Here is a 13,413-nt window from a genome sequence, read left to right as displayed (position 1 = left end):
CAAAACTTCCTTTGCTTTCAGAGTGAGTGGCCTGCACAGACCCCATAAAGCCCTTATATCATGAGGCGAAATAAATCATTGCTCTTGTTTTTCTTTGCTACTTATGCGTGGAGCTGAGTCTATTTTAATTGTTAAGTTCTAGGAAACCTGCATGCATTCTCTTCAAACAGCAGCATAAAAGAGATTAAGAAGAAAATGCTGCTTTTAAAATTTTTTTCTGGGAAGGTGTACTGGAGGAAGTGTTATTCTGTATTCTTCCCAAATTATTTTGTATTAGATACTTGCAAAAAACAAGTTAGTGGACTTAAGATGAACTTCTCATCTCAGTGTGTTGTGTTGCTCTTTAAGTCTATATGTGAGTGGACATGAAAAAAAAACATTTCGAAATTGTCATATATGATAGCAGACACATTACAATGCCAGAGAAACAACACAAGTTACAATATTTCCCTTTAATAGTGACTTAGCCCTACAATATATTTAGGATTTTTTAAGAGAAAAAGAGGATTTCTGTTGTATTCACACATAACAAGTATATATTGAATAGAAATTTCATTTGTTCTTAAAATGGTAAGAGGCCCTACTGTATCAGAATGGTGGTGTCCATCAGTAATCTCAGCATTATTAATTTTACAGTAGCTGAAAATATATTAAAGAATTTCCTGTTCACCTTATAATGACAAGGGCTTCTTACCTTCTGATATGTAAATCTGAATGAGATGAATGTAAGTTTCCTTTGGGGTTTATCAACATTTTCACCATAATCAGAATTACTCATTTTTTATGTAATGTCGGACCAAAAATAAATCTTAGCTGAAACTGCGTGCATTCTCAACAAGAAGCTTTTTTCAGAGAAGTAGTTTGTCTTGTCACTGAGCCATTAGAGTACTTTAAACAATGTTTTCAAGTAATTGAAACTGTAGTTGGTTAATACTAAACCAAGCTAGAAGTCAGAATTAAAACTGGTGGAATTTTTCTGCTTTACTAGGTTGACTTCTGGTAGTAACCATTGTGATGTTTTCAATTTAATTTAATTTATTAAAATTTATTAAAAATCAGACTATGAATACACTAAGAAAATGTCACTTAAAAGGTGTGAAGTGTAACAAGATAGCATTATGCTCTTTCCATGTGGTAGTCTATAAATATTATTAGATGCTGTTTTATTCTCTCAATAATAAACTTCTAAGATGACCAAAATATTCATCCTCAAAGCTGAAACCAAAGCCTGAGTTCAAAAATCCACTCTCCCTTGGAAAGACTGGTTTTTAACTTTGTTCTTTGGGAGACCTGTGATTCATAACTTCAATACTTGTATGAAACAAAGGAAGCTTTTACTTTCTAGGTCCTTTCTGTATCGTGTTGCAGAATCCTTGAGACTTCAACAACAGTGTAAAAAATCTTAATGCAGAATTCTTGCGTAGTTCTGATTGATTTTATGGACTCTCACAATTCTTCTTATTGGAAAACCCTGACTTAGGGAAGAATGGAGGGATCAAAAATATAATTGTCATTGTGTTATCCATTTACTTAGTTGCTCTCTGCTATTTCATTTAAGATTTTTTTTTAATGCTAGATTTTTTAAAAACCTCTAGCAGATTCCTAGGAATTCTAAGAAATGATCCCAAAGTAGATTCTATGATTTGGGTTTTTTTTTTCTTCTTTCCTGTAAATTAAACATGCATCTCAAGTGACTGTATCATATATAGTTATGGATGATCCACAAGCTCTCCATGCAAAATGGGTGGGGGTGTGTGTATAAATATAAGAAAGATAAAATTTGTAATTGTTAGTCCTTAAAAGAATGATTCACTGCTGTTTGTGCCCCTGTCAGTGAGATGGCTTATGTCATTAATGTTTCTTTTAGGGGAACTGCAGTTATGCAATATTAATGGCAAAAAGACATTTCAGGATGTCTAGAGTGTAAAGGAAAGAGAGATTCTGCATGTTTCGTCTTGTAGAATGTTAATTTCAGATCATCCTGAAAAACATCAGCCTGGTTAGGAGACCTTACTTCTGTAGGTATGACACTGATGATCTTGTGGGAGTCAATTCAGCAGTTTGCTGACAGAGGTCACAGTATTTCAAAACTGGTGATTTGGTCAACTCACAGAGCACTGGTGGCTTAGAGACAAGATTACTTGAAGATAATGGTTCAGGATTGTCTCCTATATCCTGAAGCAGAATGACAGATCATCTTTTATCTTACTAATGAATTATCTTCCTAAGCTAAATAAATTACTGTTTCAGTTGTAAAAAGCAATGTGAGATCAGCAGCAGAAACTTCAACCAAGTAAACAGGAGATGTGAGCAAATTGACTGCTGTTAGTTCCCGTATGATTTTTCAAATTGTCCCCATTTTCACCTTTTATAAAAGTAACTAGGAGGAAAGTACAAACCTTTAAAGCACCACTTCAATGCCATAGTTCATGAGGGTGCTTCCTAAAATATAATTTAGCAAAATTAAATAAATTAAAGTATATAAATAAATATATTAATATAAAATAAATCACAGAACTACTTGGGAGGCAAGTCATAAAGACCAATTATTTTTAAACATAATTGATATTGATAGCAGTCATTTCTTCCCCACATAAACTCAGCTGTATCCATATTTCCATTCTCTTGGGCTCATCTTTTTACTCTGTTGTTCTACCGAGTCTTTTCTTTCCTGCATAAATCTGAATTCCTGCCTCAGGATGTCTCCAATTTTGCTGTTGATTCTTAATGCAGATATACTTCCATCTCATGTTGCACTGGGAGCTATGGTGTAGATAACAACACCCCAAAAGAAGGCACATAGAAGAGTTTGAATAGATTGCTGTGACATAGAATGGCTTTGGGTCCTTTAGAAAGAACTGTTTGGTTCATGAAACTTGTAAGTCTGCCATTTGGGCAAATAAGCCTGCACTCTGAAGATCCTGTGAGTGGATTCAGATCCCAGAAATGGCATATGTGAGGTGTGATCACGTTGTAGGTCTTGCAATTCCAGCTTTGTGCTACAGGCTCCTCCTCCGTGAGAGGCTGCAAGGTAGGTTACAACGGCAGATGATTTCAGGTATCCCCTGCATGCTTTTTTTCTAGAAATACCGAGGAGAAAAACAAAGTGCCTCTACTTATTCTCTCTCTATTTCATTTTATAGCAAATGAACACCTCTTTATTTTCTCATTAAATTAAGAATCTTGGGGTGTTTTGCTAGAAGGTAAAGCTTGTCTTGCTAATTTAGATCCTCTCCCCATTTTTTTAGTTAAAAATCATAAACCATTATGATTGTATGTAACTATAATAAGAAACTTTTTTGAAAAATTATTGTAATTCCAGTGAGGTAATAAATAACTAGAATTGACCAGCAGCTCTTCCTTAAAATACCTTGAAAGAGATCTTTGCCCTGAAGTTGCTGTTCTTCAGTGAAGTAAAATTGGAATTGTACATGCTTGCTGTGTTGATACAAAAGGCCTTTAGCCTGTGTGCACTGGTTTAAATATTAGCCTAAATAATTGTAGCCAGTAACGTTGACTGAAAGGTGGCTTTTCATTGTTGACAAAGTTAGTACATTTAAGAGTTGCAGAAATTCTTTCCCTCCCACAAGTGCAGTGGCACCAGCAACTCTTGCAGCTTATATTCCTTAGAAGAGAGAAGAAAGAGCCTTGATCTCAATATTTTATTCTCTTTGGACAATATTCAGAGATTCAGTGTATGTAAATAAATAATTCATTTTAAAAAAGAATGCCTGTCATGAAGCAGAGAGCATATCTTCTGAGGAGGGTTTCGCCTCCGTTGTTAAATCAGAATGTAATATTTAAGCCCCTACTACAGATGATCAGAAAGAAGCCAGCTTATTTGCTACGGATGTGAGGCTGAAAAGCTGTAGAATTCATCAGCTTCTAATAAGTAGCAGTAGTTGCTTAACCTGAAGTTTTCCATTTCCAGACAAGTTTGTCCAAGTTTGTATTTTCATAGTACTAGTTAGGTAAGTAAATGGGAAAGTTACTGTTATGTGGTTCCATAAGGAATACTGTACAAGTTACAGGACAACTTTTTTGTTTGAAAATGTTTCTAGATTGCCTCTGTTCAAAGATTGAGCTGACAAACCGTAAGTCTGTAGAAGGATTAGCTATAACCCAGAACAGACTTAATCTGCTTCATCCTGCGGTTAAGTGAATGCTTCCACTGGTAGAACTGAGAGGCAGACAAGTGGAGTCTGTCACAGTTTAACTGACATGCTGGCAGCAAGGATTGTGCATGGAGCAATGTTTCTGGTCTTGAGTGGAGGAGAACAGCAAATAGTGAATTTAGGAACAAGTGTCTGCCTCTTCCTTAACACCAAAAAGGGTGTTGCACTACTCCAGCTGTGGGGTATTGCATGTGGATTCTTTGTAACAGATTCTTTGTTAAATGTTTTAATGTATTTCTGAAAAAATGTTTACAGTTAATTAATCTTAAACTAATGAGTGATAATTGCATGCAGATCTCTTAGACTTCAGTGCAGTAGATAAAACTGAACACAATGATAATTTACTCCACAGTGGACTAGAAGCTGAAAGTTCAACAAGGCTTGATGTTTTAGATGCTTATCCAAATTCTGTGTTGATAGTCTAATGAGAATAATGTTATTTCTTCCTCCCAGTGTGGTTGGAGAGTCAGTACAAGAGGAACAGATTTGCAGACTGTGTTTGGAACTTCGAATGAGAAAGTTGAACATGATAGTTGCTTGAACTTTGGTTTCAGAACAGTTTTTTCTTAGACAGAGAGAGAGAGAGAGAGATGGGAGAGGTAACATGGTCAATAATCTAAAAAGTGCCAGAAGCACTTGCAAAACAGTAAATGTGGTACGTGCATGTTTTCCTCCATCCCAAGGTGTATATAATTAAATGATTCATTAAGGAAAGAATGCATATGTTTGAATGTGAATGTGTATAAATACACAACGAAGTCTGAAGTCATGTTAAGGACACTTCAGAAGTAAAATAAAAAATGTAGTTTAATGCAATCCTTACATTTAGTGAAAGGTCTGTGTGTTTTAATTAATATTGTCACTGGACCTAGTTTTAGGTAGCCTCTCTTTATATCCACAAGTATTGGATACATAGTATACAATATTTCATGCTCTACAACCCTTTAGAAATATTTCTGTTGGAGGAGGCTGGGTTTTTGCCTTTCTATGTCTCTCTCCTTATCTCACTTTTCTCGCCCGATAGCAACCATCTAAGTAGACTCCTGTCCTTTTGCGAGGCTGATGGGGCAATTGCATGGTCGTTTTTCAGCTCAGAAGGGATACCTGTATGTGTTATTTCCCTAACAAATGGTAATAGATGGAGACACTATTTAAACTCCATCTGCAGAAGATTGTTTGGGGTTTTTTTCTGAACTTCACAGACAGAGGTGGTTATTCTACAAAATGTTGCCTGTAGTGTATCAGTATTTTTAGTCTATATAAAACCTGTGGCTTGGTCCTCAAAGTTCTGTGGTAAGCCAGTTACAGTCCAGCTAATGCCTTCCAAACATGTACCTATCCCTTAACTGCCATCTTAGAGAGGAATATTTGGGGAAATTTCTCAGAAGTTTTCATCAACGCAGGAATGTTGGTCTCTTGTGGAAGTCAAAATAAATTCCTAGCTGTGCCCATGCCAGTCTTAATGTGGATGATTCTTATTTTGCTTGTGTGTGGCTTCCATTTATTTAACTCAGGGCTGGTTTTGATTAACTGAAGCTAAAAAATGAGAAGCCATTTGAACTGCACTAGGCGTACTGCTTAGCTACGCAGTTGGAATTCACGCTTCACAGAATGCTATGAAACTTTCTCAACCAGAGGAATTGTGGGTACAGTTGTGTTGCCTTGCTCATTTTGCTGTACATCTTTTTCTTCTACAGGGGAGGAAAATGAGCGTAAAAGTCCATCAGAATGGTTAATGGGTAATATCCAGTGCACTGCAATTACCTACTGCTTGAATATTGCATCATACTTAATACATCACTAGGTGCTTCTGGTTGGCTTCTCATGAATATTACAGGACCACTGTTATGCAAAACAGTTGTGTAGAGTTTAGAATCAATATCCTGCAGAATTTGAAGGTGTGCAAAACCTGAAAATATTTGATCTTCGTGCTTAGGCAACTGAATATAGACAGTTACAAAATCACCAGCAGCAAAAACTTAGTCTGTTCTTGGAATAAACTCTGTAGTTAATTTCAATTCTAACACTGTTTCATTTTACTTTCAGGTCCTTTGGGTTCATAATTACATCACCTGAGTATACAGATTTGGTCTGTCTAGTGATTATATATCCATGTCATGGAAGTTAGGTTTAGGAGTGTTTGGTAATTAAAATTTGCAGTGAATTAAATTTGTTAGTCTCCAAGTAATTTTTCTTACTTGAGAAATGTTAGATTCATGGGGAAAAACTGTTGAGGTCATGGCCAGCTGCAAGAGAGACTCTTCCTCCCACTTCCCCATGCTTATATATTAAGATAATAAAGATTAAAAAATAAAGTCTTAATATTAGAAAATATGTTAATTGAACAAGTGGTAGAGGTTTGTAATATTCCTTATTTGTTTTTTGACTGTCATGCAGTTACAGTAAAATAGGTTGTTACAGCAATTTCCATTAATTTTGTGTAAAAAAAAAAAAAGTGCCATACCAAATAACATGATACCCTTTTAAACATAAACTATTCATTTCCACATACAGCATTGGGAACTTTGGATTTAAGTGGAAATAACACCATAGTTATGTGGGCATGAAAACAAAAATGTCCATCTACTGATGCTTTGTGTTTACACACAGCACTCAAAAGCAACTGAAAACTTACTGGCAATGGAATATCATTTATTGCATGCCTGATTCAAGTGCATGTACTCTCAACAGAATTATTGTACCTTGAAAACGGGTGCTTAAACAATGCCCTGGAAAGGTGCCTAGCCTAATTTAATTATTTTTAAAAATATTCTTTGGCAGTTCAACTGTATAGATGTCTGACTAGTTGGTATTAGTAATTTTGGTTTCCATACTGGCATTTTGTCATGTTAGAATACTTAGTAGCATGGAAATAGGAGTTTGAAGCTGAATGCTTTGGAATATCTCCTCTTCCTCATCATATATTAGCAAAAATTTTGAAGGCTCCAGGCTCGAGTTTGTAGTGTGACAAACCTTTCATTGTTCAGTTGTTACTTTGAACAAAATTAATGCTCTTCATTGAAACATCATCAAGATTTGCCAGCTGCTTGGTTGCCTGCAGATTATATCTGGTGACCAGGTGATTTTATCAGCAACAACCTTGCTGACAGTGTCAGAAGGAGACAGTAGACTCAGTGACAGAGCAACTTTTGTATCTCAGCTGGATTTCCTTCAGACCAGAAATGAAGCTCCGTGGTGGGGAGCTGAGGACCATATTTGTGCTGCTACTGACCTTACAAGGCTATAAGGTGAACAACTTTCAAAAAGATTACGTTCAGTACCACCTCTTGAAACTCTTCACAAAACAGTATTAACCACTGAATGGTTCACATTTTGGGTTTTATGTTAGAAATCTCTCATATGTTTTTTTCTTTTAATGTACTAATAGAGCTGCCAATTTCTTGCAGGTGGGTGTACATGGCATTAGAATAGAATTCATCAATGAAAAAGGATCAAAACGCACCGCCACCTACTTACCGGAGGTTGCAAAGGAGCAAGGTCATTGTTGCACTTTATTTCATATGATCTGGTGAAGAATTTAAGCATACATATAAATCTAAAATGCAATATTTGACCTTGCGCTGATGTCAGATGATGGAGCAATATTTAATTGTAAGAAGACTCTTATATAAAATGCCAATTATATGTCTGTATCAACCCCCTTGTAGGGATTCAGCAAACTGTAGCTGTTTTTTAAACAAGTCATACATGCAGCGTAGCTGTAGGAAAATAAAATATGGAGGGGTGGTACAGTGCTGTCAACCAACTTTACAGTTAAAAGCTGCCAATTTTCACATAGTTGTTATGCTTTGGTACTGGTGACATGCAGAAACTCTATTAAAGTGATGGGATGTCTGGTCAATTATCGTAACAGCTGATTTATTCCTAAATTTGCAATGATCAAGTCTTTTTTTCCATCAGGTACTTCCTGCTAGTACTTAATTCCTTGTATAAGCACTGGCTTCCTGGGTTTTGATGGATGGAAGGGAATTACTTCCAATATGAAAGTCGAAAGTAATGTTGTCAAAGTCCCTTTTAATAGAGGCACAGATTTAAGTTTGTGAATTAAAAAAACCTATAGATTTTGTTGAATAGTAATCTTTTGGATTAAGCAGCTAATTAGGACTACTCACTGTGTTTTTTTTCTTCCAAGTTTGACAGTGTGTCTCAATCTTACATTTTGAATTGCTGCTTTTTTTCCTTTTTCCTTTTTGTATTTGAGTTGGTCTACTAAGCAATAGGATGAAACCTTTACTGGGGATCATCTTTAATTTATATTTCTGTTTCCAAAGAGTCCCTTAAAGGTTTAGAGGCTTTGCAAGCTTTTTTTAAAATTGAGGAATTGGGGGGAAGTAGTGGGGTGATGTTTGTGTTTAAATTTCTAAATAGTTCTAGTAGACCACGCGTTGCAGTCTGACTCTTTAAAGTACCCAAAACTATACATTTGTATTTTTTGTATGTACCCAAAACGACCCTTTTTTTTTTTTAACAACAACAACAACAAAAAAAAAAGCAAAAGCAATGTGACTAAGGTAATTGCATCTTTTGGAAATAATATGTCTAAGCTGCTTAAAATATTAGGCTTTCTTAAATCAATAAACAGGAGTTCTGAATAGTATGCAGATTTTATTGAGAACAATAATGAATCTGTATTTTTAATTCATCACTTCTTTTTATTACCTAGCCACCTATATTAGTTCTGAAGTTAGAAATACCGCTGTAAAGTGATATTTATGGAGAAGTCTGTTCTCTGAAGTTCTCTCTGCACATGTTCAACTAGTAATTTTTAAATTTTTTTATACAGAAATTTATTTTTTTCATACTGTCAGAGCCGTTTATAATGTATAAAGTGATTGTGATACATGACCATACCTGAATGTTTCAGAAAACTTTAATTTTGTATCTTGTTCCCGACCTAGGACACCTGGATATAGTGGGTTCACTTTTAAAGTATTTCATCTATGAGATAAAAATATATGTTGTTTGTAGAGTCAACTTTCGGTGTACAGAAACCCTATATGTGGTATTTATTTCAGCTGCCCTTAAGTAAGGGAAGAAAGATCTTATTTTTTATGCAGAACTCAGCAGAGCACTTTCATATCAGTAAAATACAGTACTGTATTTTTGCAACATCTATTATTACTATATTTCTCACTAATTTTTACTACTGTAATTCAACAGGATGGGACCACATTCAAACCATAGATTCCTTATTGAGGAAAGGAGGCTACAAAGCTCCGATTACTAATGAATTCAGGAAAACAATAAAGCTAACCAGGTATGCATCATGGGATACTACAGATAAGTCCCGTTTTTGTAGTACTGTGATGTGTTCATTCCTGGTAAGTGCTTATTTCAGATGGTAGTAGTAAGCTTTCCTGTATATATTAATGATTTCTTTCTTTTCACAATAGCAGTCCAGACTTTTGAGAATATCTGTGCCTTGCATAGGGATTAGTGGCACTAAGTAAGAAAGAAAAGGCTGTTATTAAATATCAGGCTGCATATATATCAGGGTACCTGCGTGCTTTGTTCCATGACTCAGAAAAATCTTAGCAGTTGTTAGTGCTTGCTTTTTACAGTTTGTTGGTTGGCTGTAACGGACCTTCAAGGGCTGTTGTTAACAAGGATTACTTGTCAATTTGTGTTGGAGCAGATGGTGCTGCTGCAAAGTCACTGAGGCCCCTCAGCACTAGTAATCTGTTCAATTCCTAAAGAAAGCCTTGCATCTTTTTTTATCTCCGGTGAAGTATAGGTTTCCCTTATCTTAACAGGTGTTTGGTATGCAAACTAGGTAGCTGATTTGACAGTCAGTGTGCTGGTTAAACTATGTCAGGGTGTTCTCAGGAGTGAAGACATGAATTCAGTATTTTATTTCATACTCTGTCACTCTCACACGCTAGTGTATTTTGATTTGCTAATTTAATAAAATGTGTTCTTGAGGGCTTCTTAGTGGGCGGGAGCCAAAATATTTTAGAATTAGCAGCAGATATTCTGCCCATAATATTGTAGTTACATGGTGAGGCGTGGAGGAGTCTATAAGAACGCCTCTCAAACTATATTTTTATAAACTTGCAGTAGAAAATGACTGCTAAACTCTACATATCTATTTCATGCTTGGAGAAATAAGAATTTTTTAAATCTTGCATTATAAGGAAGTTAATCCTCTTTAGGGAGGCCACACTTGAAATACTATTAATACAAATAACAAAGTTAGAATCCTTTGTCCAAAACTGTTGTCCTTCCTATCTTTTATAAACCTTTAGGGGCTCACACAGACACAAGATTAGTTCTAAAAATGTTGTATATATTACTCATGTTTCTGTGTCTTGATTTCTTTGGAAATTTTCCTCCTTAGTGCAGCTAGGTGTAAGCTAGACTTGAAAGAACTGTGTTTTAATTACGGACAAGGAAATAATTTCAGACATTTGAAAATACCTGGAATCTCCTGATATGTACTTTTATAGGACAAAGACCTGAGATTTTGGTTCTTTTCAGCTTCCACATTTGTCATCTTCATTTACAAATCTTGCTATTACTTAGCAGTAGTTAATATTTAGAGCAGATAGAAAGCAATGCATTTCTTAGAAGAAGAAATATTTTAGTATTAGAGGAATTACTTGTTCGGTGATCTTGTAGATGAAGAATAAGACTTTGTGTCTTAGTGACTGTTCAGAATTCTGGATTCTTGTTGGAACCAGATTACTGTGGAGTAGCTGTGACTAAGGAAAATGTGCTATTCTGGAGGTTAAATTAGGGAAGAAGGATTTACAGAATCCAGCTAAATTTTCAAATGCAGAACCCCAGTTTTCTTTTAATTTATTTCAGCTCTACACCTTGTTACCTTCTGTTCAAAAAGAATATATGGAGATAGCTGAGGGCAAGAGTAACAGTGCTGTAGTTCTTAAATGACAATTTCTGTACACTTCGGTAAATGAGGAATATATTCTTCCAAGAAACAAAAATTCTGTATAGCACACCTTTTCTTCCAGCTACATGATTTGTTTGGAGCAGTGGTATCTGAGCACAAAATAAAGAAAAACAAAGAAAACCACACCCCACCCCCCACCCCCCCAAAAAAAAACCCAAAACAAAAAGCCCGTGTTCTTAAGTTCACAAGATTCAAACTGCTAGCAAAATCACTGGCCTGATAAGTGGAAAGCATGATTTTTAATGTTCAGAAGAAATTATTTCTTTTGGGTGTCTGTTTTACTTGCTTAAAAACTGAGCTTCTGCTGACATATTCTAAACAGTAGTATTAAAACAGTAACCACTTCCCTGCAACCTGTTTTAGAGCCTCATTTTAATAACTTCTTGTCATACAGTAAAATGTCTATTGGAAGAGTGGAGTAAGTGCTTTTAACTTCTTTTTCAAGTCTTTGAATTAAAGTAAATGTCCTGTGTGTGAATAAAGCTTTAAGCTGATCAGAAGTAGTCTATTGCCAGCTATCTTCACTTGAAGTTAATACCCAGTAATTCTGGCCATGTTTTGAAGAAGAGAACTGAAACATAGTGGAACTGAAAGAAGTGCACCAATTCAAGGGGTCTGGAATGCATAAGGACAGTAACTGCATTTTCTCTTCCATCTGCTTAAATGTGCAGATGTGATTCTAGTCAGTCAGCCTTTGGCCTGCTCTGACCCACTTCCAACCAACTTCATCAACTACCAAGCTTCTGGTTTAGTTTCGTAGTGGCTGGGGATTCCATTCACAGACCAGCTTACTCGTCCAGTGCAGAGTGCCAGTACCATTCACATCAAGAAGAGCTGCAGCTGATCTCTCAGCAAGGACCAGCAGCTGTTTGTTAAATTAGTACATCATTAACAAACACTATTGTATCAAGTAAATGTGGGCACCTTTGGAGCTCTGAAACATGTCCACTGAAGCAAAAAGCTGCAAGTGTAAGATGTCCTGTTCTGTTCCTCTGGCAAAGAGGCAACAGAAGCAAATGTGTTTGCCACCTTAATTGCTGCAGTTGGTAACTCCACAGTAGTTTAAACTTTTGTGTTGGGTTGTGAGTACAAGTGGTTGAGCCATCTGTTGTGTTTTTTTCAGACCTAAAAGAGGAGAGAACAACCAGAGCAACTCCAGAAGAAAAATATGATAGAAAGGAGAGGTGGCAGTATTTTAAATCACTGTAGCTGGATTCACCAAACCTCATCTGTCAGATCTCTTATGCAAGGTCTTTCTAAGTGAAATTTGTGGAAATGTGGAATAGTGTTGTTTTTGTGTAGATTTTACACTTCTACAGATAAGTGTAAATGTGGCAATATGTTCCTTGTTGTCAAATAATGCTGATGCAAGTATATCCAAACTATTTGTTGTCAGGGCCTGGGTTTTGCATTTAGTTGCATATAGCTGGCTGATGTTATTGCAGGACCTCTCTCCATTGTTTTTCAATAGTCTTGGGTGTCTGTAGAGGTCCCGGTTGACCGGAAGCTAGCAAATGTTCATTTTTCCAGAAGGGTAGGGAGGAAGACCCTGGTGATTAGGCCTGTCAGTCTCACTTCAGTGCCTGGTAAAATTATGAAGGAGGCTATTTTGGGAGCTATTGAAAAATACCTTAGAGATAACACAGTCATTGATCATAGCCAGCATAGGTTCATGAGGGGAAAGTCCTGCTTAACCAACTTCTTTTCATTTTATGCCAAGGTCACCCATCTAGCTGACCGAGGAAAGCCAGTAGATGTGGGTTTTTTATTATTTTAGCAAAGCTTTTTATACTGTCTCTCACAGTATCATTCTGGACAAAATGTGCAGCACACAGCTAGACAAATCCATAACACGTTGTGTGAGCAATTGGCTGATGAGTCAGGCTCAAAGAGTTTTAGTAAACGGGGTTACATCAGGCTGGCAGCCAGTCACCAGTGGCGTTCCCCAGGGCTCAATTTTAGGGCCAGTGGTCTTTGCTTTAGAAATGACCTGGATGCGGGAATCAAATGTACATTAATTTTGCTGATAATTCTGAACTAGAAGGAGCTGTGAACTCACTTGAGGGTAGAGAAGCCTTACAGAGGTATCTAGATAGAGAGGTGGACAATCACCAACCATACGAAATTTAACAAGAGCAAGTGCAGGATTCTCCACCTGGGCTGGGGTAATCCCGGTTATATGTACAGATTGGGGGATGAGAGGTTGGAAAGCAGCCCCATGGAAAGACATCTGGGGGGCTGGGTTGATGGCAAGTTGAATATGAGTCAGCCATGTGCCCTGGCAGCCAAAAGGGCCAACCATGTCCT

The 13,413-nt window shown here is 36.5% G+C and overlaps 1 protein-coding gene across 2 annotated transcripts in view; it reads left to right on the top strand.

Moving 5' to 3' along the window:
• AMMECR1 (AMMECR nuclear protein 1) overlaps positions 1-13,413 on the top strand; it is a 108,783-nt gene that overhangs the window by 89,919 nt on the left and 5,451 nt on the right. For both annotated transcript variants that reach the window (XM_074915582.1, XM_074915583.1), the window contains 2 exons: positions 7,583-7,673; positions 9,357-9,453. In XM_074915582.1, coding sequence (XP_074771683.1) covers positions 7,583-7,673; positions 9,357-9,453 — 188 coding nt within the window. The remainder of the gene's footprint in view (positions 1-7,582; positions 7,674-9,356; positions 9,454-13,413) is intronic.

The sequence above is a fragment of the Athene noctua genome, chromosome 11 (genome assembly GCF_965140245.1).
Source record: "Athene noctua chromosome 11, bAthNoc1.hap1.1, whole genome shotgun sequence".
Classification (NCBI taxonomy): domain Eukaryota; kingdom Metazoa; phylum Chordata; class Aves; order Strigiformes; family Strigidae; genus Athene; species Athene noctua.
Note: the sequence above shows the minus strand (reverse complement) of the source record. Positions and strands in the feature narration are given on the sequence as shown.